Raw genomic sequence first — 26,434 nt, forward strand, 5'->3', positions numbered from 1 at the left:
CTCTTGCATATCAAGAATCCATATACTTGTACAAAAATGCAACACCTTGTTTCTTAATTTCAAAATCAAAATCAAAATAAAAAAAGGTTCTCAAAATTTCAACAAATTCAAAAATTTCAATTTTCAAAACAATCAACCAATTTTACTTTTTGCCATTGGTATCTCGGCCCTCTGTAAGACAATGGTCGAGCCCAATTTTGCTTTTTGCCATTGGTATCTCGGCCCTCTGTAAGACAATGGTCGAGCCCAATTTTAATTTCTGTCATTGGTATCTCGACCCTCTGTAAGACAATGGTCGAGCCCAATTTTACTTTCTATCATTGGTATCTTGGCCCTCTGTAAGACAATGGTCAAGCCCAATTTTGCTTTTTGCCATTGGTATCTCGGCCCTCTGTAAGACAATGGTCGAGCCCAATTTTGCTTTTTGCCATTGGTATCTCGGCCCTCTGTAAGACAATGGTCGAGCCCAATTTTACTTTCTATCATTGGTATCTTGGCCCTCTGTAAGACAATGGTCAAGCCCAATTTTGCTTTTTGCCATTGGTATCTCGGCCCTCTGTAAGACAATGGTCGAGCCCAATTTTGCTTTTTGCCATTGGTATCTCGGCCCTCTGTAAGACAATGGTCGAGCCCAATTTTACTTTCTGCCATTGGTATCTCGGCCCTCTGTAAGACAATGGTCGAGCCCAATTTTACTTTCTATCATTGGTATCTCGGCCCTCTGTAAGACAATGGTCGAGCCCAATTTTGCTTTCTGTCATTGGTATCTCGGCCCTCTGTAAGACAATGGTCGAGCCCAATTTTAATTTCTGTCATTGGTATCTCGGCCCTCTGTAAGACAATGGTCGAGCCCATTTTTACTTTTTCAAACGACCCTCTGCATGGCAATAGTCAGGTACATATTTTTAATTTTTTTCAAACGACCCTCTGCATGGCAATGGTCAAGTCAGATTTTACTTTTTCAAACGACCCTCTACATGGCAATGGTCAGGTACATATTTTTAAATTTTCTCAAACGACCCTCTGCATGGCAATGGTCAAGTCAGATTTTACTTTTTCAAATGACCCTCTGCATGGCAATGGTCAGTACATATTTTTAATTTTCTTAAATGACTCTCTGCATGGCAATGGTCGAACCCAATCAAATTCAATTTTCTCATTCATTTAATCTTGTTGATTTTATTCGAAAAAAAAAAAAACAAAAAAACAAAAAAAAAAACAAAAAAAAAAAAAAAACAAAAAAATTTTAATTAATTGAAAAAAAATTCCCTGTTTGTTCCTGATTCTTTTTCATTGAAAATTCTCTGTTTTTCCTTGTGTATTTTGAAATCCGAACGAAATTAATATTTCTATCTTTACTTATCTTTTACTCTGATAATATGAAAACATTGTTTATCATATGATCTAGTAAAATCTAAGTAAAGAGGGGCAACACTCAATTTCGTCCGGGTTGATTAATAAATTTACTTTCATCAAAAAAATAAAAAAAATAATATTTCCTCGTTCACTGCATCTGCAGCATTGGTGGACCCTCCACAAAGTTGTCACACTTCAATTCTCAGTTTTGTTGGTTTGTTTTATTCTCTGTTTGCTTCTTGTTTATCTTGAAATCCAAACGAAATTAGTATTTCTATCTTTACTTATCTTTTACTCTCATAATATGAAAACATTGTTTATCATATGATCTAGTAAAATCTAAGTAAAGAGGGGCAGCTGTCAACACTCAATTTCGTCCGGATTGACTAAATAATTTGTTTTGTTGTTTTCTCCTCATAAAAAGAAAAAAAAAGTATATAAATGAAAAAATAAAAAAATAAAATAAAATAAAAAAAAAGAGATCAGACGTTCGTCCAAACAGTGAGCGTTCGTCCTTCCCCAACTGTTGAACCGTTCGTTCATTCCCCGCTGTTGTGACGTTCGTCCTTCCCCATTGTTGAACCGTTCGTCCTTCCCCACTGTTGTGACGTTCGTCCTTCCCCACTGTTGTGACGTTCGTCCTTCCCTACTGTTGAACCGTTCGTCCTTCCCCATTGTTCAACCGTTCGTCCTTCCCCACTGTTGTGACGTTCGTCCTTCCCCACTGTTGAACCGTTCGTCCTTGCCCACTGTTGAACCGTTCGTCCTTCCCCATTGTTCAACCGTTCGTCCAAACAGTAAACGTTCGTCCTTCCCAACTGTTGTTCAGACGTTCGTCCTCTGATACTGTGGACGTTCGTCCAAACAGTAACCGTTCGTCCTTCCCCATTTGTTGTTGTTGCCGTTCGTCCGAACAGTGACCGTTCGTCTTTTTGCACTGTTCGACCGTTCGTCCTTTGCACTGATTCGACCGTTCGTCCTTTGCACTGTTTGACCGTTCGGCATTTCGTTTCTTTTAGGACGTTCGTCCTCATTTTCAACCGTTCGGTCATCAAACGTTCACTATTCGACCGTTCGGCCGTTTTATCATTTTGGACGTTCGTCCTCCTCATCAAGCATTCGGTCATATTTGTTACCGTTCGGTTTTGTGTTAGTGAACGTTCGGTTTTGAAGTTATTTACACTCATTTGAACGTTCGTTTTTGGTGTGTGATTGATTATTAGCGTTCGGTTTTGGGGGCTCGTTATTGGTGTACGTTTGATTTTGAGCGTTCGGTTTATATTGTTTAATGAGCGTTCGGTCTTCACTTGAACGCTCGGTCTCATTTGAACGTTCGGTCTCCATGTGTTTGTCTTCAGCGTTCGTTCGTCTAGCGTTCGGCTCAGCAGCAAACATCATTCGTCAAAGAAAGTGGTAAGGCGTTCGTCCTAATCACTCCCATCCTCTGCCGCTCGTCCTGGCCATCGTCAGCTTCCACCATCACCAACTTCCACTACTGTTCCCCATTATTCCCCACCATCACCAACTTCCACTACTGTTCCCCATTATTCCCCACCATAACAAACTTCCACTACTGTTCCCCATTATTCCCCACCATAACAAACTTCCACTACTGTTCTCCACTCACCACCACCAACAGCTTCCACCTCCATTCCCACTAATCCCCACTTGGTTTCCACTAATAATTCCACTTGATGAAGGTCTCGGGGGAAGGGGGTTGATATTCATTTTTTATGACCAACACTTACCATCAGGAAAGGAGGAGGACAGCTGAGATGATGAGACTAGAGCCGAACTTTAAACTCTGAAGGAGCCTTTATGTCCAACAGCCCATCATCTTCATCTATTCATTCACCTCCAACGCTTGATCTTCACCCACCCATTACCTCCATCCCTTTCTTCTTCAGATTCACCTCCAACAATGGATACCACGGCTACTGGGAAGCCATCATCTTCGGCTGACTCTCTCAACCTCTGACCAGGGCCTTTGCCTCTCACGACCTTCACCCGTAACCATCCCAACAACCATTCCATTTCACTTTCAACATCCATCATCTCCAATCAAAACCCGAAGATTATCATCTTCATTCATCATTCACCTCTGACCACTCTCCATCAACCAACATCATCATCTTCAAATCTGTTTTCCTTACGGGTCAGCTACCAAAGCCACCCTCATCTCCATTCCAACATCCCTTTCTTCTTCCTTTTCAACCCCAACATTTGATCCAAAACCCACTGCCACGACCAACCTTATCCCACGGCCATACAACCTCATCATCTTCACCTTACCTCACGGGCCTTCCCCTTCAACAACTTTCACTTTCCTCAACTCATCACTCCTAACCACATTCCCCTCACTTCTAAGCTTCTCTGAAAATTCAATTCTCCACCCCTCACACTACTCACTTGTGTTCACTGGAAATTCCACACCTCCATTCTTATACCATCTCCAACACTTTATCACGGCCAACGGTTATTAGGAATACCTTTCCATCAATCTTCATTCCCCACGGCCTAACTCCAACTCACACACCCACGGATATACCCATAACCACCCTACTTCAACTTCATCTTTCAATTGTCAAAGAAACCAAAATCATTTTCATTTTTTTTTTTAGACAGTAAAACATCACCCTCCATCACGCACGTCACAAGAACCCATCACCCAAAAGTTTCAATATCTTCTTCCGTAACACTCACACACGGCCAAATCAACATCCAGTCCAACTTCACCCATCAACCACTAAAAACCCCAAGAATCAAACCCAATCAAAGTACAGGAACAAGGGGGGAGAAGCCGTTCCTTCAGCTGGCAGCCAATAACACCGTCACGCGCGAAGAGAAGAGAAGGGAGGAGGGGTCTGGATCTGGTGGCAGAAGCGAACCCCTCCCTGGGTGGCCGAATCGTGTGCAGCAGTGTTTGGTCTGGTTCGTGGCTTATTGGTGCGTGTGCGACGGCGGCTGGAAGCAGTGATGCGATAGGCAGAAGGCGAGCATCTTGGCCTCGCGCACAAAGAAGAGGTGGCAGCAGCGGCGGCCATGGCCGGGCAACGTTTTGGCTTGTAGATAGCGGCGGCTGGATGCGTAAGTTGGAGAAAGAGGCAAGGCTCGTTGGAAGAGAAGTTGTCCGCAACTGGATGTTCGGAATGGAGAAGGGAATAGAACCCCTAAGCGATTCTAATTAGGTTAGAATGGGGCTTCGAACCCTAAACAAAAATAAAAAAAAAAGGAAAAAAGAATTGGACTTGGGCATACATTTCAGGATGCACCCCTTTTTCATCTCTACACCCCTGACAGACAAAGGAGCTTCAATTTCACTTGGCACTCCTGGTTTTATCTCTACATCCCTGTTTTGTTTCTCTTGTTTTATTTTTACGCTTTTGTATCTTTATTTTTATTATTTGTTTGGTTATTAGTTTTTTTACTGATGTATCCCCTTGTAAGATACCCCACACGCCTTTGTTTTAGTGAATTTGTTCATTTCATTTTATTTCAAAAAAGGGAAAATAAAAAAATAATAAAAAAATATGTAAAACTTTAAAAAACATTTAATGTAATAAATTTCGGTATGAGTACTCGTGCGATCGTACGCATCAGCCTAGTACTTATTGCCCAAATATAAAACAAATAAAAGCCGTGTGAGTGCTCGTGCGATCGTACGCATCAGCCTAGTACTCATTACGCAAAACAAAAAAAATAAAAGCCGTGTGAGTGCTCGTGCGATCGTACGCATCAGCCTAGTACTCATTACGCAAAACAATAAGAGGAAAAGAAAGCCGTGTGAGTGCTCGTGCGATCGTACGCATCAGCCTAGTACTCATTACGCAAAAAATATGTTTCAAAGGTTTAGGCACATGTGTGATCGCACGCATCGTCCTTGTGCTAAAAACCTTTTCTCTTTTCTAAAATTAAAAATACCAAAAAATATGTTTTAAAGGTTTAGGCACATGTGTGATCGCACGCATCGTCCTTGCGCCAAAAACCTTTTCTCTTTCTTCAAAAATACCAAAAAAAAATATAAAAATCCTCAAAAACCAAAAACATCAACATTTTCAAATAACAATCAATATCGCCTTGCCAGATCTACGTGATCCTTGATTCTCCACTAAAAGTGGAGATACGTAGGAGCAAGGCCAGTCCTTGTCAGGCTCACTTTCCCAAAAATCCAAAATTTATCCAAAACAAATTCTCAAACAATTTTCAAACAAATTTCCAAAGCAGTTTTCAAATAACTACGTAACCCTGATTTCTCACATGAGAATACGTAGGAGCAAGGTTAATCCTTGTCGGGCCAAAAAAGCTAAAAAATATTGTTTGTTTCTTTTGAGTTTTATTTTCAAGGGAATGTTAAACACTTTGAAAAACCACATCCACATTCGCGCATTTAGTTAAAGGTACTGCCTTAGGGCAGGCGTTGTAGGGTGTTGATACCTTCCCTACACGTAATCGACTCCCGAACCAAGAATCTGGTTCTATTTGACCATGCCTTGTCATTTTATGGTTTTTCCGTAGTTTTCCAGAATAAACTATGGTGGCGACTCCAAATCTCTTTTTCGAAACTTTTTCAAAATTAATATTCTATCTTTTTATTGGATCGTCGTCCCGTCGCGATTCCGGTTGCGACACTTTGTTCACCTCTTCTTTATATCTTGCTGCGTTAGTAGCTTCCTTTTTTGCTTCCACCACAACAAGAATGATGGGACGCAAGACCTCAATGTTTGCAGGTGGATTATTCTTCCTTGTTGGTGCATTGTTGAATGGTTTTGCCATCAATATTGAAATGCTCATCATAGGTCGTTTACTACTTGGTTTTGGTGTCGGATATTGTAATCAGGTGAGGCTCTATATCAATGTCAATGCTTTCAAATTTGGTTAAAAGGGTATGGAGAAATTGTAATGATTAAATTGTTTTTTACTTTTCCTTTGTTTTTTTTATTATTATTTGCAATAGTCTGTACCCGTGTATTTGTCTGAAATGGCTCCAACATCAATAAGAGGTGCACTTAACATTGGATTTCAAATGATGATCACAATTGGCATCTTGGTTGCAAACCTTATTAATTATGGCACTGTCAAACTAGAACATGGTTGGAGAATTTCTTTAGGTGTTGGTGTAGTTCCTGCAATCATATTATGTGTAGGATCTCTTTTCTTAGGTGACACTCCTAACTCCTTAATTGAAAGAGGTAAAAAAGAAGCAGCTAAGAAAATGTTGCAAAAGATTCGTGGTATGGATAATGTTGATGAGGAGTTCCAAGACCTCATTGATGCAGCTGAAGCAGCTAGAGATGTGGAACATCCATGGAAGAACATCACAACACCAAAATACAGACCTCAACTGATTTTTTGCTCTCTCATTCCATTTTTCCAACAATTCACTGGCATCAATGTCATCATGTTCTATGCACCTGTCCTCTTTAAAACTTTAGGCTTTGGTAATGATACTTCTCTTATGTCTTCTGTTATCACTGGAGGTGTTAATGTGGTTGCCACTATTGTTTCTATTTTCTCTGTGGACAAGTTTGGAAGAAGGATATTGTTCCTCGAAGGCGGCATTCAGATGCTTATTTGTCAGGTAAAAATATTAAATTAATCGATAAAAAATATTTGTTATTTTAGTATGTAAGGAGATGAAATTTTACCATTGAAGTCATTTGTTAACCTAAATACATAATAATTATATGTAGCTTGCTGTTGGAATTATGATTGCTCTAAAATTTGGAGTGAGTGGTGAAGGCTATTTTACCAAATGGAGAAGCTGGTCTTCTCTTATTCTTTATATGTGCATACGTTGCAGCATATGCATGGTCTTGGGGTCCACTAGGGTGGTTGGTTCCTAGTGAAATATGTTCTCTTGAGGTTCGATCTGCTGGTCAAAGCACAAATGTTGCTGTAAACATGTTATTTACCTTTGTCATTGCTCAAGTTTTCTTAACCATGCTTTGTCACTTGAAGTTTGGTCTTTTCTTCTTCTTTGCTGGATTGGTGCTTATCATGACAATTTTTATTGCCTTATTCTTGCCTGAGACAAAAAATGTTCAAATTGAAGAAATGAATAAAGTTTGGAAATCACATTGGTTTTGGAGAAAGTTTATTCAAGATAGTGTAATCATCATTGAACATCCTCATATAACTACAATTTGAAGTTTGATTGACCGAGAAGTTCAACAAAATCTCTATCATTTCCCAAACAACTCATTGTAATTTAGTCTTATTATATGTATCAAATATATTCAGATATCAAGTTCATAAAAAATTATTTATTCTATTTTTATATATAATACTTTAGAATATTGTTTCGATTTTTGGAATTTAATATTGAAGTGTAATTTCAATATTAAATTATTTAAATAGTCTACAAGTCAAAAGATTCAATAGATTTTTTACCTAGAAAAAAAAAAGCATGCTAAGAGATATATTTTTACCTCGGAAAAAAAGATATTCATAATTACCATGACAGATAAAAAAATGAGAAATAAAAGAAACGAGTTTAACTAATTGACAAAAAAAATATTATTTTATGATCAATTGCTTAAATATCAATTATCACTCTTAAAATTTAGTCATAATTAAAATTGGTTTGGAATTTTAATTCTCACATGAGTTGAGCAAATAAGAAGGTTATAAATTATAATTTTATCTCGGAATTCAATCAATTTTGATATCTCAAAATTAGGATAGTTATGCGGTGAAGATTTATCAGGTTTGACAAATAAAAGAAAAAGAAACAATACATTGCTGTGGATATTGACAACCACCATCAAATTAAGAGATGGAACATGTGAAAATATTATATTTTTTATCTGCCCTGAAACATATGAATGGAACATTATTTCTTTTTTTGAATAGTTATTTTTCTTGCAGTTTTCTTGAAGTTTTAAATACTTATATTTTTTCACTCTTTTAAATTTATTTATTTTCTCTGTGTATTTCACTCTAGCAAATTTTATTTTTGGGTTTAGAATGTATGAGTTTCGACCCTGAATAGAACAGAAATTTACTCAGCTCAAAGAACATCATTTTAGTACAAACTTCCTTCACTGCACTATGCTGTATTTGCAGCTTCAGATTATACAATTGTACAAGCCTGTTAAACTGATTCATACAAGATATGGAAACAAAAGTCTCACAGAACAAGTCAGAATTTTCAAACATGAATGAATATCATGACTATGAAACTGATATCGATTTCAATAAATCATCCACGTATACTTTAAGTTTACTTTTTGTAATTGCACCTTCCCTTCTGCTTTCTGGAACTTCTTCCCCGTTCTTGAAGAGTATTAATGTTGGTAATCCATAAACTTTATACTCTTCAATTAGCCGTGGGTTGGCATCATGATCAATCTTCACAACAATTAATCGGTCTTCGTATTCCTGCAATTTATTATATACGAAAATTCAGGGGAAATTTTTGACCCTAAAGAACACTTTCACACTGATTTATAGGAAAATCTTGATATATGTTTCACATTCAGAGAAAATTCTGCTCCTTTAATCATGAATAAGAATGATCCAATCATAACTAATTTTCTCAAAAGCTAATTTTGGATTATTTCACTATGAGGAGTGTTGACAAAACACTCTCTAACACTATGATAAGACCCATACAATTTTTGTGATTTCTAACTACCAAACGCTGATTCAAGGGCTTTTTAAACTCTTTCAATGATGGAAAGTTTGATTTCATGTCATCATTTGAAACTAGGGAACATCTTCAATATGTTCAGCTGCTATTACCAGTCATGCTCATCAGAAACTTCATAATAAACTAAAAAATGTTGCATCAATTATATCCATAGTAAAACCTGAGTACTATGGAACTTCGAAAACACAAATTTAACATTCCTTACTTTAAAGGGTTGTTCAAATGGGTCTACAACAGGGGTTCAAGATTCACCATGGCCTTTACCTATGATTGATTGAGTTTTATTTAGCCAACAATTCCAGATGATTTTCTGTTGTTTCCAATCTGTATCAGAAATTTCAAATCTGAAAGTGTAGTCCTGACATCATTTTTTAAAGGCATTCACTACGATTTTTTCACACAGATAGCACATTGTCAATTTCCTTTTACCAAAATAGCATGCTGTGGGTTTTATTAACTGTGTCAGTTCAGAATTAGATTCCCAAGAAACTGAATTCTGAGTTGGTGTTTCTGTTAAAAAAACATGTTAATGTAAAATCATGAATACTAGTGAAACTATGCTATGTTGACAAAAGAATTTATCTGTGTAAAAAATTTCATCCACCACTCGTTTCAGGTCTTTCAGATCAGTTGCTAACTCCTTGAATCTTGTGTTTCAGCCAATTAACAAGACCAATCTAACAGTAAACTAAATGCAACAAATACGCAGTATCAAACGATGAAAGTGTAAATCTCCATTCTTTATATATTAAAGCAGAATTGTTAGAGAAAAAAGTTACCAATTGTAGTGTTTTTCTAAATATTGGACGGCTTTCTTTAAAAACTTGAAATATCTGTTTCTGGAGATAAACCCTTTTTAGAAAAAGGCAGAAAACATGTTTACAAACACACACACATTAACCTGCAATCAAGAATTCAGATTAGAAAGAAAATCAGATGTTATATACACCAACAAAGAATCAAAAAATGCATAAAGGCGGTTAATTAACAGAACAGTAGTAGCTTTTACTATAGAAGCAAAAGAACATGGGAAATAGAGAGAGAGAGAGAGAAAAAAAAACAAACCTTAGCAAGGGATTCCATAGCGGGAGAGATGAGACGGCAAGGACCACACCAAGTGGCGACGAACTCAACCAGAACAGGACGGTTCGCCTCCAAGACCGTCTCCTTGAATTGGCTCTCGTTAATCTCCGCCACTCCCGCACCGCACGTCACCGTCAGTTGAGGAACCGCAGAGGAGTGATTCCGGAATCTGGGTCTTGTTCTGAGAGACCAGAGCCTCTGCCTCGCCGCGACCGACCAGGAGCTAGAGACAGGAACAGAGTACGATGTTGACGCAGATGCAGACACTGTACGCACCGGAACCGGAGGGAGTGACAGTGTCACGGCGTCCATGTGTTGGGAATGAAACGATAAAGGAATGGAAAAGTTACGACGAAGAATCGATGTTATTTTTAGTGTCTGATTTCTCTTCCCCAATTATATATTACATAAATATATGAATAAATATTCGTTATTTTGTGGCCACATACATAGATCCATACACCACTGCAATATTCACCATCCAATTAATTAAAAATTCTCATCATAGTTTTTGTCATTATACAACAAAATTAATTAAAAAACACACACAGTCGTAATTAAATAGAAAAGTACCAAATTGGAATAACTTTATCTGAACCATCACGGGTTGATCACTTAATGAGCTAATTCAACCTGATTTAGTTATTAACAAGTTGAGAAAATTTAAACCTAATTTGACCCATTACGGATTGTTGGATTAAACAGGTTGATTCACTGACTCATTTAATTATAATTTTTTTAAAATAAAAAAATTATAATTTTTTTTAAAATAAAAATATTATAATTTTTTTTAATTCAAATCTAAATAAATTTCAGTCTAAACTGATATTAAACTCCAAAGACAATTCAAACAAAAAAATATCATATAATCCAAGTCCAAAAACAAGGGCGAAAAGAAATAAATTTTTAATATTGATAATTTTTGTATCATTTGTCCATAAACATTTTTTTATCCCTAGTGTAATAAAAAAATGCTAACTAATAATATTGAAACACAAAATAATAAATAATTAAATTAAATTAGGTGAGTCAACCTAACTCACCATGGGTTCAACCCGAATATGCCGATTCTAAGTGAGCTTGAGTGGAAAACTAACTCATAAAAAATTACATTTTTTTCACACTTAACCTGACTCAAACTCGTAATAAGTCAGATTGGTTCAGAGGTTAAAACCTGTTTTTACAACACTACTTCTATGTGTTGTGTGGTGTTACTACCAAATTTATAAACTAAGAGAGTTCCTTATGCAGAAGACATTGATTTCGGTGTTCATGTGATCAAAGTTTATGTTTAATGCGTAAATATATTTAAGATTAGATTATAGTATATCTTTTAGTGGATTAATGTATGTCTAACGCGTTTAATGATTAGACGTTCTACTTATAGCAAATTTTTGGACTTTGTTCATCTTAATTATTTTAATGTTTTTTTGTTCTTAGTTTTATATAGGTTTAATTCTTTTCGACATCCCTATTTGTGTAGGAATGTCTGAGATAGGTCCTCGTTTTCTAAAGTGTATCAAAATGGTCCTTAATTTTGAAAATTGATATCAATTGAGTCCTTTTCGTTAAGTTGGCTGGACGGCGTTAAAAAAATTGATGAGTGGGATGCTGAGATGAGGAACGAACGCTCGTCCAACAGCGAACAAACGCTCGTCGACCTCTTACTGCTGGACGACCGTTCGTTCCACACTGGACGACCGTTCGTTCGGTGGTCGACGAGCGTTCGTTCGCTGGTCGACGAGCGTTCGTTCGCTGGTGGACGAGCATTCGTTCGCTGGTGGACGAGCGTTCGTTCCTCATCTCAGCATCCCACTCATCAATTTTTTTAACGCCGTCCAGCCAACTTAACAGGAAGGACTCAATTGATATCAATTTTCAAAATTAAGGACCATTTTGATACACTTTAGAAAACGAGGACCTATCTCAGACATTCCTACACAAATAGGGATGTCAAAAAGGATTAAACCTTTTATATACAAGGTGATGTTAAACTACTTAAAGGATGATATACAATACATCTTTCTGCATATAAATTTTTGTATAATTTAATTTATTTCTCTTTTATCAATCTTAATCGTTCTATACGTATTTTTTTATATGTGATATGTGTATGTGATTTTTTAATAAATTTAATCTATTTCATGTGAATTCGTTTATAAATTGGTTTGTTAACCATCTTAATATTTTTATATTTTTAAATTGGTTTTATAAGTATATGAGTTTTTATGTACTCATTATTAAAACAAATTTAACAAATAACTCACTTGTATCATCATAGATCATAGTCACAAAAATCTTTAAATTACTTTACTCTAACTTTTTACTGACTTCAATCAACAAGTCATACATTTCTTTCTGTCGCAACCGGAATCGCGACGGGACGACGATCCAATAAAAAGAATAGATTTTGAAAAAGAGATTTTGGAGTCGCCACCATAGTTTATTCTGGAAAACTACGGAAAAACCATAAAATGATAAGGCATGGTCAAATTGAACCAGATTCTTGGTTCGGGAGTCGGTTACGCGTAGGGAAGGTATTAGCACCCTACAACGCCTGCCCTAAGGCAGTACCTTTAACTAAATGTGCGAATGTGGATGTGGTTTTCAAAGTGTTTAACTTTCCCTTAAAATAAAACTCAAAAGAAACAAACAAAATTTTTTAGCTTTTTGGGGCCCGACAAGGATTGACCTTGCTCCTACGTATTCTCATATGAGAAATCAGGGTTACGTAGTTCTTTTGAAACTGTTTGAGAAATTTGTTTGGAAAATTGTTTGAGAATTTGTTTGAGAATTTGTTTGAGAATTTGTTTGAGAATTTGTTTGAGAATTTTGGGAAGTGAACCTGACAAGGACTGGCCTTGCTCCTACGTATCTCCACTTTTGATGAAGAATCAAGGATCACGTAGTTCTGGCCAGGAATATTGTTTGTAGTTTTGAAAAAGTGAATGTTTTCAGTTTTTGAAGATTTTATATTTTTTTTTGGTATTTTTATTGTGATATTTATATTTTTTGCGTAATGAATACTAGGCTGATGCGTACGATCGCACGAGCACTCATACGGCTTTCTTTCTCTTATTGTTTTGCGTAATGAGTACTAGGCTGATGCGTACGATCGCACGAGCACTCACACGGCTTTTTCCTCTTATTGTTTTGCGTAATGAGTACTAGGCTGATGCGTACGATCGCACGAGCACTCACACGGCTTTTATTTATTTTATATTTGGGCAATAAGTACTAGGCTGATGCGTACGATCGCACGAGTACTCATACCGATGTTTATTACATTAAATGTTTTTTTTAAAGTTTTATATATTTTTTATTATTTACAATTTTTTTATAATTTTTATAAAAAACAACCTAAACAAGTTACTATACATAAATAAAATAAAGGGGTGAGGGTTACTGTAGAAGGAGTTACATGCAATAAAACCAACTAATAATAAAAAAAAGGGCCCACTAGGAGTAGGGGTACATAGATAAAAACCAGGGGTGCGTGCGGAGTAAGATTGGGACTCCTTTAGTTTGGGCCGAAACCTTCTGGATCTGTATCCGCCAGGGGTGTCAAGATAAAACTGGAGGTGCATTGAGTATCTAGTTGTCCGGCCCAATTGCTTTTTTATATTTGTTTGCAGAAATTGATGGGTTTAAACCCAAATGGAAGGAGGTGTAAAGATGAAAACCGGGGACGCAAAGGAAAAATGGCCCCTTTTTTTTATTTCATTTTATTTTTCTTTGTTTTTATTTTTATTTTTGTTTTTTAGAGAAAGAGTTGGGTTAAAAAAGAAAAAAAGAAACGGCCCAAGGTCCTTTAGCTCAAGAAACCCTTAGGGGTTTCTCCCATTCTCTTCTCATTATACCGATTCACTTCTTCTTCTCTGAGCAAAAGGGAGCCAAAGGCGCTCACCTCAAACGGCCACCACAATCCAAGGCATCGCCAGAGGCAACTGTCGCCGGAGTCAACGCCGACCGCGGCGCCTCTACCTTCTCTCTCTCGTCTTTCAAACGCCAGCAATCCAAGGATGGGGTGGCCCTGCCCGCGAGCTGTCGCCTCTGCCAAGCTGGCCACCGTCAATCTGTTGCCAGCTCACCCGCGCCACTGCACGTCGCCGTTAAGCCACCGTGCCGCTACACCAGCCACCGCGACCCAGCCACCGCGAACCAGCTTTTACGATCTCGGCGTTAGCGGCAAATCCCAAATGCCACCGGATTCGTTCCCAACCGCGACGCCGTCAGCCTTGGAAGCCGCCGTCGATGGGCTCTCCTATTCTCTATTTTCTATTGCCGCCGTTGCCAAAGGCCGGAGCCGCCGTTTGATACTCTCGAAGATCCGTTTGCGGTTGTTAACCCGTGGGTTTGATCGATTCTTTTCTTGTGGCTGATTTCCTTTTCCTAGTAACGTGTCTCCCTTTTTTAGTAACTCCTCCTCTGTTTTTTTTCGTTTTTTTTTTTGTGGTGGATGAAGATTAAGATAGTGGACGTTGGCTGTGAGGTTAAGGTGCTGGATATGGACTGGGAGCTGGAATGAAGTTGGTCCCGAGGTGGTGTGTGAGGACAAAAAAAAAAAAAAAAAAAAAAAAAAAAAAAAAAAGAAAAACTTGCGTCCACGTGGCGGCAGGAGAGCGCGCCACGTTAGTAGTTTACATGGCCGACAACAGTGCCCGACAGCCACTGACGGACGCCAGCTGCCGCACGTCCGGGTGAGTCAGCAGCGTCAGTGGAGCGCCGACTGAGGAGCGTCGGCGATGGTGGAAGACACGTGGCAACAGTACAGTGGTCGACCGTCCAGAGTGGGTTGGTGTAGTGCGTCCGGCCGAGCGCGCACTGGTATAGTGGAGACGTGCGTTCGGCTGAGTGGAGCACTCACCTCTTAATTTAATTCTGATAGATCTCTCTCTTCACCCTCTTTCCTTCAGTTTCTCAGATTCAATTCTCTCCTCCTTCTCTCTTCACTCTCTGCACCCTTCTCTCTCTAAGAAACCACCACTGCACCTCCTCCATTCCACACTCCGGCAAGATTGAAGGACGCTCGGCGTAGGAGTTCCAGAGAGAACGTTCGACTGGTGAAGCTGGTAGGTTCTCCCTTCCTCTCTGACGTTCGTCCTTAGCTGTGTTTGAGTTGTACGTTCGTATTTCTTAGAGTAGAGCGGTTCTGATTTTTCATTATTGGGGTTCGTCTGAACAGTGGATTAACGAGCGCTTGTTATTGGAATTTGAGTAGAGAATCTGTGAACGTTCGTCATTTCTGGGTAAGGGAAGCTTATTTAATTTAACTGTTTTTGATGCATGCTGTATGTGAACGTTCGTTATTTTACTGTATGGAATTAATGCATGATGGATGCTATGAATGAATTGATATGTACGTCCGTTATTTGATGGTATGAGTAAAACGCATGATATTTGATTTACTGAACTGCATGAACGTTCGTTTTCTTGGTGAAATGAGAAATATGAATTTACATGATATGGATCGTATGAAATGTGAAAGTTAATGATGATATGAACGAACGTAACTATGATATTGTATGATGAGAAATGAACTGGAATATGAATGAATATTGAATAAGAACCCTCCATATGATCATGTGCGTTCATTGCTGAACGGTCCTTGACCGTTCGGTTTTCCTGATAAATTAGCAGAATGGGATTCGTTCATTTGGATCGATCCCTGTTCGAGGACGAGCGTCCTCATGTTAAAATGCTTTGTTTGAGCGTTCGTCCTGGTGCTCGGTCTCCAACTGAGCGTTCGTCCTAATCTTATACTGAACGTTCGTTCTGTTTGGTGTTCGTTTCATAATGAGCGCTCGCTCAAAATGGTGTTCGGTCTTAAACCGAATGCTCAATCAAATTGGTGCTCGGTCTCACACTGAGCGTTCGTCCAAAAAGTGCTCGGTTTTGAACTGAGCGTTCGTCCAAAAAGTGCTCGGTTTTGAACTGAGCGTTCGTCCAAATAGTGCTCGGTTTTGAAAAGAGCGTTCGTCCAAATAGTGCTGGGTTCTGAAATGAGCGTTCGTCCAAATAGTGCTGGGTTCTGAAATGAGCGTTCGTCCAAATAGTGCTCGGTTCTGAAATGAGCGTTCGTCCAAATAGTGCTCGGTTCTGAAATGAGCGTTCGTCCAAATAGTGCTCGGTTCTGAAATGAGCGTTCGTCCAAATAGTGCTCGGTTTTGAAAACTGAGCGTCCGTCCTAAATGACGCTCGGTATTATTTTGTGCGCTCGTTCTCTTTTCCCACTAAATAGCGTTCGTCCAATGAACAGTACTATTGGAATTTTCTGCAATTTTAACGTTCGGTCTTCGTTCCGAACGAGCGTCTTTTGGTCTCACTTACAGCGTTCGTCCTCGGTCTTTGGGGACAGAACGTTCGGCTTTTGGTGATTTGGTTATGAATAATGAAAATGATTATGGATTGATGAATAATGAATGATGAACAGTATTTGCGATGATATGAAAGTTATGAATATTGAACGAGCGTTCCAGGCAGGAACGACTCATGGTTGAATGTTGAAAGTTGTAAAGTATGACTGTGGATAGTTAATGCTGGCTGTTCATCCTGATGTTCCGTGAGTGCTCGTTCTCAAGTAGAGGACGCACGTCATGCGTGGGAACGGCAGGAGGTCCTTAGTCCATAAGTTAACATGGGCGACGTAAGAACGGACTAACCTCGGGTGGCAGCTGATGAGGATGCCAGTTACCACACCACCCGGGTGCGTGAACGCCTGTAACTACGCAGATTTCATACAGTCCGGACAGTCAGTCGTGTTGAGTTTTATTTTGTACATGCGTTAAATTATGTGATGTATGATGAATGCGTACGTTGATATGTATGCGTGAAATGAACTGTTTGCTAGAAATTATATGTTGATGCATGAGTTAAATTACGTAAGCTTACCCTTTCGTTTCCTTGTGTTGTCCATTGTACTTGTACGTCCGTCTTGTCATTGCAATGATCATCCGTGTGGGTGTGAGCAGAGGGAGATGAGCGTTTGGAAGAAGCATTGAATGAAGAGAGCCTGGTTGATGTTGAAGTGAAGATCGAGCAGTGAGATCGCTCGGCCAGTATTGTATTTAGTTGAATTGAGTGGTCGTTCGACCATCTCTTGTTTTCTTTTGAGTTAATTCGACCGTTCGGTAATTATCCTGTTTAAACCGTTCGGTCAGGTTTCTTGTACGTTTATCTTATATTTGTAAAACCCCTTTGTGTGGCGTGCGACTTTTGCACATTCGTCCGTTATGTTGGATTTGTACTCAAGGACGTTCGTCCTTGAGCTTTCGTTCGGGTTTTATTTTGTTTTTAGTTGGAAAACTGTATTGAAATATTATTAAATGTGATTTTCTGATTTTATGGTGTTATGCTGTATTTTTGGGATGTCACATTAGTGGTATCAGAGCAGTTTTGTCCTCTTAAGGACACTGTAGGTTATGAGTACACTGTGTTTTTGCTGTGTGCTTAAATTGCGTTCAATGAGTTATTTTCGACTCTTTCAACAGGGCTAACGTTCGTTTCTTTTCTCTGTTTCTCAGAGAACCAATGGCACCCAGACTTCCCCCTCCTTCTCCACCGCAGACTAATGAGCATGATATGCCCAACAACACCAGATTGTTGGAATCAGTAATTGAAAGGTTACAAGAGCAGAACGTTGTTTTGACGCAGCAAAATGCAGCTGCCTTACAGAGTTTAGAAGCTGCTCGCGCAAGTTCTGAAGTGACTCAGAGACAGCTTATGGAGATTCTTGCAGCTACCAGGGGTACACCCGGAGCATCTACTTCAAACACCACCCATCAGGCTGAGTGGAGTTTGGAAAATTTCCTACAGCATCGTCCTGCAAAATTTGATGGGAAGTGCCTTCCCGACGGAGCTGATCAGTGGATAAGGGACATGGAACAAATTTACGATGCCAAGGAATGTCCTAATGATCGAAGACTGGCATTCACCGAGTATCTGTTGACCGGAGAGGCCAGTCATTGGTGGTCGACTGCGAAGATGATACTAGCAGAATCTCACAGCCCTATTTCCTGGAAAGTCTTCAAGGAAAAGTTTTATGAGGAGTATTTCCCGGATAGTGTTCGATTCGGCAAAGAGGTGGAATTTCTCCAGTTGGTACAAGGTAATATGTCTGTTTCAGAGTACACCAACAGGTTCAAACATCTGGTTCGCTTTAATACCCTTGCCACCAGTGAGGTGTGGCAGTGCAGGAAGTTTGAAAATGGACTGAGAAGTGATCTTAAGGTATTGATATCCAGCCTCTGCATTAAGTCCTTTCCTGTTATGATTGAGCGAGCAAAAGTGTTGGAGAAAAATATGGCTGAAGCAGAACGTCAGAAGAAGCAGCAACAACCAACTAGAGGGCCGATCATGTCCAGGCCGAATATGAATCGGGACAGGTTGCCGTATGCTCGTCCAGCACAACCATCTAATTCTCAGGCTATGGTTGTTGCCGGACAATCTGGACAGCACGGATCAATTAAGTGTTTCCAATGTGGAGGACCACATTACCGGTCTTCATGCCCTCAGTTATTGGGAGCAAAGTCCTGCACTCGTTGTGGAAGGAATGGTCACACAGAGCGCGACTGTAATATGGGCGGACGAGCGCCAATGAGGCCGCCAAATGCTGGAAGAATGCAACAGGGAAGGGGTGGACGAGCACAGGCTGTTGGTAGAGTTTATGCGATCACGGCCACGGAAGCTACCAGTTCAGGTACGCTCGTCACTGGTAGTTGCTTATTACATGGAATGCCTGTTTGTGTGTTGTATGATTCGGGGGCAACACACTCCTTCATTTCGAAGGCGTGTGTTGAGAAATTGGGATTAGCCGAACGCGAGATGCAGTTCGACTTGGTAGTAGCAACCCCAGCAGCGGGTGAGGTTAGGACGTCTATTGTATGTGTTAAATGTCCTATAGAGGTTGAAGGACGTAACTATAAGGTAAACCTCATCTGCCTACCCCTAAAGGATTTAGAAGTAATCCTAGGAATGGATTGGTTGGCTGCCAATCGCATTCTTATTGACTGTGGTGCAAAGGAATTGGTATTCCCGGACGAGTATGAAGTAGAGCTATCGGTGACGCTCGGTCAGCTAAAGGAAGACATCGTGGATGGTGCTAGTTGTTTTCTAATCATGACGCATTCGGATGAACGACTTGAAGGTTTGAATCATGAGCAATCGTCCAGTAAGTCAAGTGGAGAACGGTCAGTTGTGGATGAATTCCCCGATGTATTTCCTGATGAAGTGCCTGGATTACCTCCTCCACGCGAGGTAGAATTTACTATCGACCTAGTGTCGAATGCCGGACCTATCTCTATTGCACCATATCGGATGTCGCCAGCGGAGTTAGCTGAACTCAAGGAACAGATAGAAGAATTAATTGATAAGCAGTTTATCAGACCAAGCGCATCACCTTGGGGAGCGCCAGTACTCTTAGTGAAGAAGAAGGATGGCAGTTCTCGTCTCTGTATTGATTACAGGCAGTTAAACAAGCTGACTATCAAGAACAAGTATCCTTTGCCTCGGATTGACGACCTGCTGGATCAATTACATGGCGCGACCATATTTTCAAAGATTGATTTACGGTCGGGATACCATCAGATTCGGGTGAAGGAAGAAGACATCCAGAAGACAGCCTTCCGATCTCGTTATGGACACTACGAGTATGTAGTGATGCCATTCGGTGTGACAAACGCCCCAGCAATATTCATGGACTACATGAATCGTATCTTCAGGCCGTATCTTGATAAGTTTGTGGTTGTATTCATTGATGATATTCTTGTCTACTCCAAGAGCTATGAAGAGCATGAGGATCACTTGAGGATCGTTCTAGGCGTGCTAAGGGAAAAGGAGTTATATGCCAAATTCTCTAAATGTGAATTTTGGATGAAGGAAGTGCCATTTTTGGGACACGTGGTTTCAGCTGGAGGAATCTCAGTGGATCCGGCTAAAGTACGAGCAGTGTTGGAATGGGAGAGTCCACGTTCGGTAACTGAAGTTCGCAGCTTTGTGGGACTCGCAGGCTACTATAGACGGTTCATTGAAGGGTTTTCCAAAATAGTGGCTCCGCTTACTCAGCTGACCAGAAAGGATCAACCGTTCGCTTGGACCGATCGGTGTGAAGAAAGTTTCAAGGAATTGAAGAATAAGTTAACAAGCGCCCCAGTATTAGTCATACCTGACACGGCTAAACCCTTCGTGGTATATTGTGACGCGTCTCATCAGGGTTTGGGCTGTGTACTTATGCAAGAAAAGAGGGTGGTTGCGTATGCTTCTCGACAACTGAAGGTTCATGAGAAGAACTACCCAACTCACGACTTGGAATTAGCAGCGGTCGTCTTTGCTTTGAAAATCTGGAGGCACTACTTGTATGGATCGACATTTCAAGTGTTCAGTGATCACAAGAGTCTCAAATACCTGTTTGATCAGAAGGAGCTGAATATGCGACAGAGACGTTGGCTTGAGTTCTTGAAGGACTACGACTTTGAACTACTCTATCACCCGGGAAAAGCAAATGTTGTAGCAGACGCCTTAAGCAGAAAGGTAGTTCACGTCTCCTCCATGATGGTCCGAGAGTTAAGTTTGGTAGAAAGCTTTAGAGATCTAAGGTTACAGTTCAACTTGCAACCGAATATTATTAAATGTTGTACTCTTAGAATCTCCAGTGATGTATACGACCGGATCAGAGAGAAGCAGCGAGAAGATGAAGAGTTGGTGAATATATTGAACGCACTCGGTACAGATCAGGCCAAGGAGTTTAACACTGGAACTGATGGTCTTCTACGCTACATGGATAGAACGTGCATTCCGAATGATGGCGAGTTGAAAAGAATCATTCTTGAGGAAGGACATCACAGCCGCCTTAGCATACACCCTGGTATGACTAAGATGTATCAAGACCTCAGGAACTCATTCTGGTGGCCAGGAATGAAGAGTGATGTTGCACGTTTTGTGGCATCTTGTTTAACGTGCCAACGAGCCAAAGCTGAACATCAGAGACCTGGCGGTCTACTTCAGCAGTTAGAGATTCCAGAATGGAAGTGGGACAGCATTGCGATGGACTTCGTGACTCACTTACCTCGAACGGTCAGAAATCATGATTCCGTATGGGTAATTGTGGATCAACTGACGAAGAGTGCTCATTTCCTAGCAGTCAATCTAAAGATGTCAATGACGAACCTGGCTAAGCTTTATATCCAAGAAATTGTTCGCCTGCATGGAGTTCCATCCAGCATTGTTTCAGACCGAGACACGAGGTTTACTTCTCGGTTCTGGCGATCATTACAAAGTGAGCTCGGTAGTAAACTTCAAATGAGTTCGGCCTATCATCCTCAGACAGACGGTCAGTCCGAGAGAACCATTCAGACGCTTGAAGACTTATTGAGAGCGTGTGTCCTAGATCACATGGGCGTCTGGGATGAAGTCTTGCCTTTAGTGGAGTTCACATACAACAACAGTTTTCAAGCCAGTATAGGAATGGCTCCTTTTGAAGCTCTATATGGAAGGAAATGCCGAACGCCTTTGTGTTGGTTTCAGGAAGGGGAAAAGGTGTTAACAGGACCAGAGCTCATTCAGCAAACAACTGAGAAAGTGAAGCTGATTCAAGAAAGGTTAAAGACGTCCAGGAGTCGACAGAAATCTTATGCTGACAAGAGGAGAAGACCCTTGGAGTTCGATGCAGGAGATCATGTCTTTCTTAGACTACATCCGACCACTGGTGTAGGGAGAGCCATCCGACCAAAGAAGTTATCTCCCAAGTTCATCGGACCTTATCAGATCTTGAGGAAGATTGGACCAGTTGCGTACGAGTTGTCCTTGCCGCCTCAGTTATCAAACTTGCATCCAGTCTTTCACGTTTCTCAACTCCGTAAGTACGTATCTGATCCTTCTCATGTATTGGAGTTGGAGAATATTCGTCTTCGTCAAGATCGTACGTTGGAAATGCAGTCGGTACGCATTGAAGATAGCGACACCAAGTACTACAAGAAGAAAGCCGTCAGATTGGTGAAAGTCGTCTGGGACGAGAAGACGGGCGACTCCACTTGGGAAGTGGAAGATGCTATGAAAGATTTGTATCCCCATCTGTTCGAGACTCTGTCCTAATTTTCGAGGACGAAAATTTTTGTAGTTGGGGGGAATGTGAGGACTGAAAAAAAAAAAAAAACGTGCGTCCACGTGGCGGCAGGAGAGCGCGCCACGTTAGTAGTTTACATGGCCGACAACAGTGCCCGACAGCCACTGACGGACGCCAGCTGCCGCACGTCCGGGTGAGTCAGCAGCGTCAGTGGAGCGCCGACTGAGCGAGCGTCGGCGATGGTGGAAGACACGTGGCAACAGTACAGTGGTCGACCGTCCAGAGTGGGTTGGTGTAGTGCGTCCGGCCGAGCGCGCACTGGTATAGTGGAGACGTGCGTTCGGCTGAGTGGAGCACTCACCTCTTAATTTAATTCTGATAGATCTCTCTCTTCACCCTCTTTCCTTCAGTTTCTCAGATTCAATTCTCTCCTCCTTCTCTCTTCACTCTCTGCACCCTTCTCTCTCTAAGAAACCACCACTGCACCTCCTCCATTCCACACTCCGGCAAGATTGAAGGACGCTCGGCGTAGGAGTTCCAGAGAGAACGTTCGACTGGTGAAGCTGGTAGGTTCTCCCTTCCTCTCTGACGTTCGTCCTTAGCTGTGTTTGAGTTGTACGTTCGTATTTCTTAGAGTATAGCGGTTCTGATTTTTCATTATTGGGGTTCGTCTGAACAGTGGATTAACGAGCGCTTGTTATTGGAATTTGAGTAGAGAATCTGTGAACGTTCGTCATTTCCGGGTAAGGGAAGCTTATTTAATTTAACTGTTTTTGATGCATGCTGTATGTGAACGTTCGTTATTTTACTGTATGGAATTAATGCATGATGGATGCTATGAATGAATTGATATGTACGTCCGTTATTTGATGGTATGAGTAAAACGCATGATATTTGATTTACTGAACTGCATGAACGTTCGTTTTCTTGGTGAAATGAGAAATATGAATTTACATGATATGGATCGTATGAAATGTGAAAGTTAATGATGATATGAACGAACGTAACTATGATATTGTATGATGAGAAATGAACTGGAATATGAATGAATATTGAATAAGAACCCTCCATATGATCATGTGCGTTCATTGCTGAACGGTCCTTGACCGTTCGGTTTTCCTGATAAATTAGCAGAATGGGATTCGTTCATTTGGATCGATCCCTGTTCGAGGACGAGCGTCCTCATGTTAAAATGCTTTGTTTGAGCGTTCGTCCTGGTGCTCGGTCTCCAACTGAGCGTTCGTCCTAATCTTATACTGAACGTTCGTTCTGTTTGGTGTTCGTTTCATAATGAGCGCTCGCTCAAAATGGTGTTCGGTCTTAAACCGAATGCTCAATCAAATTGGTGCTCGGTCTCACACTGAGCGTTCGTCCAAAAAGTGCTCGGTTTTGAACTGAGCGTTCGTCCAAAAAGTGCTCGGTTTTGAACTGAGCGTTCGTCCAAATAGTGCTCGGTTTTGAAAAGAGCGTTCGTCCAAATAGTGCTGGGTTCTGAAATGAGCGTTCGTCCAAATAGTGCTGGGTTCTGAAATGAGCGTTCGTCCAAATAGTGCTCGGTTCTGAAATGAGCGTTCGTCCAAATAGTGCTCGGTTCTGAAATGAGCGTTCGTCCAAATAGTGCTCGGTTCTGAAATGAGCGTTCGTCCAAATAGTGCTCGGTTTTGAAAACTGAGCGTCCGTCCTAAATGACGCTCGGTATTATTTTGTGCGCTCGTTCTCTTTTCCCACTAAATAGCGTTCGTCCAATGAACAGTACTATTGGAATTTTCTGCAATTTTAACGTTCGGTCTTCGTTCCGAACGAGCGTCTTTTGGTCTCACTTACAGCGTTCGTCCTCGGTCTTTGGGGACAGAACGTTCGGCTTTTGGTGATTTGGTTATGAATAATGAAAATGATTATGGATTGATGAATAATGAATGATGAACAGTATTTGCGATGATATGAAAGTTATGAATATTGAACGAGCGTTCCAGGCAGGAACGACTCATGGTTGAATGTTGAAAGTTGTAAAGTATGACTGTGGATAGTTAATGCTGGCTGTTCATCCTGATGTTCCGTGAGTGCTCGTTCTCAAGTAGAGGACGCACGTCATGCGTGGGAACGGCAGGAGGTCCTTAGTCCATAAGTTAACATGGGCGACGTAAGAACGGACTAACCTCGGGTGGCAGCTGATGAGGATGCCAATTACCACACCACCCGGGTGCGTGAACGCCTGTAACTACGCAGATTTCATACAGTCCGGACAGTCAGTCGTGTTGAGTTTTATTTTGTACATGCGTTAAATTATGTGATGTATGATGAATGCGTACGTTGATATGTATGCGTGAAATGAACTGTTTGCTAGAAATTATATGTTGATGCATGAGTTAAATTACGTAAGCTTACCCTTTCGTTTCCTTGTGTTGTCCATTGTACTTGTACGTCCGTCTTGTCATTGCAATGATCATCCGTGTGGGTGTGAGCAGAGGGAGATGAGCGTTTGGAAGAAGCATTGAATGAAGAGAGCCTGGTTGATGTTGAAGTGAAGATCGAGCAGTGAGATCGCTCGGCCAGTATTGTATTTAGTTGAATTGAGTGGTCGTTCGACCATCTCTTGTTTTCTTTTGAGTTAATTCGACCGTTCGGTAATTATCCTGTTTAAACCGTTCGGTCAGGTTTCTTGTATGTTTATCTTATATTTGTAAAACCCCTTTGTGTGGCGTGCGACTTTTGCACATTCGTCCGTTATGTTGGATTTGTACTCAAGGACGTTCGTCCTTGAGCTTTCGTTCGGGTTTTATTTTGTTTTTAGTTGGAAAACTGTATTGAAATATTATTAAATGTGATTTTCTGATTTTATGGTGTTATGCTGTATTTTTGGGATGTCACATGGTGTAAGGATGAAGAAGTTGATGCGGAATGATGAGGGAAAGGACGATGGTGAGGGGTTCTATGGGATGGTTCTTTTAGGAGCAGAGTGAGGTCGAACTGGAAGTTTGAGCTGGATTTTGATGAGTGAAAAGGAAGCACTGGAAAATAGAAGGATTCTCTGTATCTGTGGAGTGATCAAAAGCCCAAAAAAGATGTTTTCCTGCGCCCCCTTTTCCCTCTGCTGCTTGCTTTCTTTTATAGCCAAATCTCAGAACCCGTGAGCCTCCCAATCTGTTCAGAATTCTTCCCGTGATCCTCTTTTCTTTGCATGCTGAGCTACAGTTTTTTGGCCGTGAGAAAATAGGGTGAGGGCCCCTCAATCTTGTCTTCTTCTTCATACGGTGGACACCATGTGCGTGTGGTTGCTTCCTCTTCTGTGCATGCTGGATGGTGATGCTGGAGATGGTGGAAGGGAATTGGAGATCCGAGGGGTATCAATGAGAATGGATTATGATTCTCCTGAGGATGAGGATCCGGGTTCTTAGGGATCCAGTGGAGGTGCTACATAGTGGCAGATGAGTGAAGTGGTCACGGTGTCTGGCAGTGGTCAGAGGTGGTGAGTGGAGCACTTAGTGGAAGGTTGGTTGGTGGGAATGTTAATGGAAGATCGTGGGAATCAAGGGGGAATAATTAAGGGTAGGTGAGGGGAAAGAACTGGACGAGCGGCAGAGGATGGAGAACAACCAGGAGTGATCAGTACGAGCGGTAGGGGAGATTACCTGGACGAGCGTTCAAAACCGAACGTAGGAAATACGAACGCTGGAGGAGACCGAACGTTCAAAACAGAAACCGAGCGTTCAAGTGATGACCGAACGCTCATAAGACAAAATAAACCGAACGCACATGGAGGACGAACACTTTCTCAAGACCGAACGTTCACTAAGAATAATCATTACCGAACGTCCAAAACCGAATGCTGACGACAAATATCATGGAGACCGAGCAATCAATTTAAAGACCGAACTCTCATTACACAAAATAACCGAACGTTTAATAAACACAATGACCGAACGGTAAACATGAGAGGCCGAACAGTTGAGGGCGAGGACGAACGTCCAAAATGAAAAAAAAAATGGCGTCGAATAGTGAAAAAGGACGAACGGTTTGAAACTGAGGACGAACGTTCGCTGAGAAAAGACGAACGCGGATTGTTCACGTTTGAACTGTTTGGACGAGCGCCTAATCAAACTGCTACGCCGAACGGTTGAGGACGAACGGTTGAACTGTTTGGACGAGCGGCCACAGCAACAAAGGGGAAGGACGAACGATCACTGTTCGGACGAACGGCCTCAGCAACAGTGGGTAAGGACGAACGGTCACTGTTTGGACGAACGGCCTCAGCAACAGTGGGGAAGGACGAACGGTCACTGTTCGGA

The 26,434-nt window shown here is 41.0% G+C and overlaps 2 protein-coding genes and 1 long non-coding RNA gene across 3 annotated transcripts; 2 read left to right on the top strand and 1 right to left on the bottom strand.

The window, feature by feature from the left end:
* Positions 1–5,962: 5,962 nt before the first annotated feature.
* LOC108344264 (sugar transport protein 10) lies at positions 5,963–7,503 on the top strand (the record flags this gene model as incomplete). Its single annotated transcript, XM_052874063.1, is given in 4 exon segments — positions 5,963–6,193; positions 6,311–6,934; positions 7,047–7,090; positions 7,092–7,503. Coding segments are annotated over 4 exon segments (1,311 nt in total), but the record flags the coding sequence as incomplete, so codon positions are not given.
* An 837-nt stretch (positions 7,504–8,340) lies between these two features.
* Positions 8,341–10,479, bottom strand: LOC108344845 (thioredoxin X, chloroplastic). Its single transcript, XM_017583355.1, has 2 exons — positions 10,073–10,479; positions 8,341–8,736 (listed from the first exon to the last, which is right to left on the bottom strand). Exons 1-2 carry the CDS (start codon positions 10,400–10,402, stop codon positions 8,530–8,532), a joined length of 537 nt encoding a protein of 178 aa, XP_017438844.1. The 5' UTR covers positions 10,403–10,479; the 3' UTR covers positions 8,341–8,529.
* An 11,900-nt stretch (positions 10,480–22,379) lies between these two features.
* Positions 22,380–24,769, top strand: LOC128195908 (uncharacterized). The gene is made up of 3 exons (XR_008247763.1): positions 22,380–22,714; positions 22,828–22,891; positions 24,614–24,769. It is a non-coding gene; the product is annotated as an uncharacterized LOC128195908 (long non-coding RNA).
* The last annotated feature ends 1,665 nt before the right edge of the window (positions 24,770–26,434 follow it).

The sequence above is a fragment of the Vigna angularis genome, chromosome 3 (assembly GCF_016808095.1).
Source record: "Vigna angularis cultivar LongXiaoDou No.4 chromosome 3, ASM1680809v1, whole genome shotgun sequence".
NCBI lineage: Eukaryota > Viridiplantae > Streptophyta > Magnoliopsida > Fabales > Fabaceae > Vigna > Vigna angularis.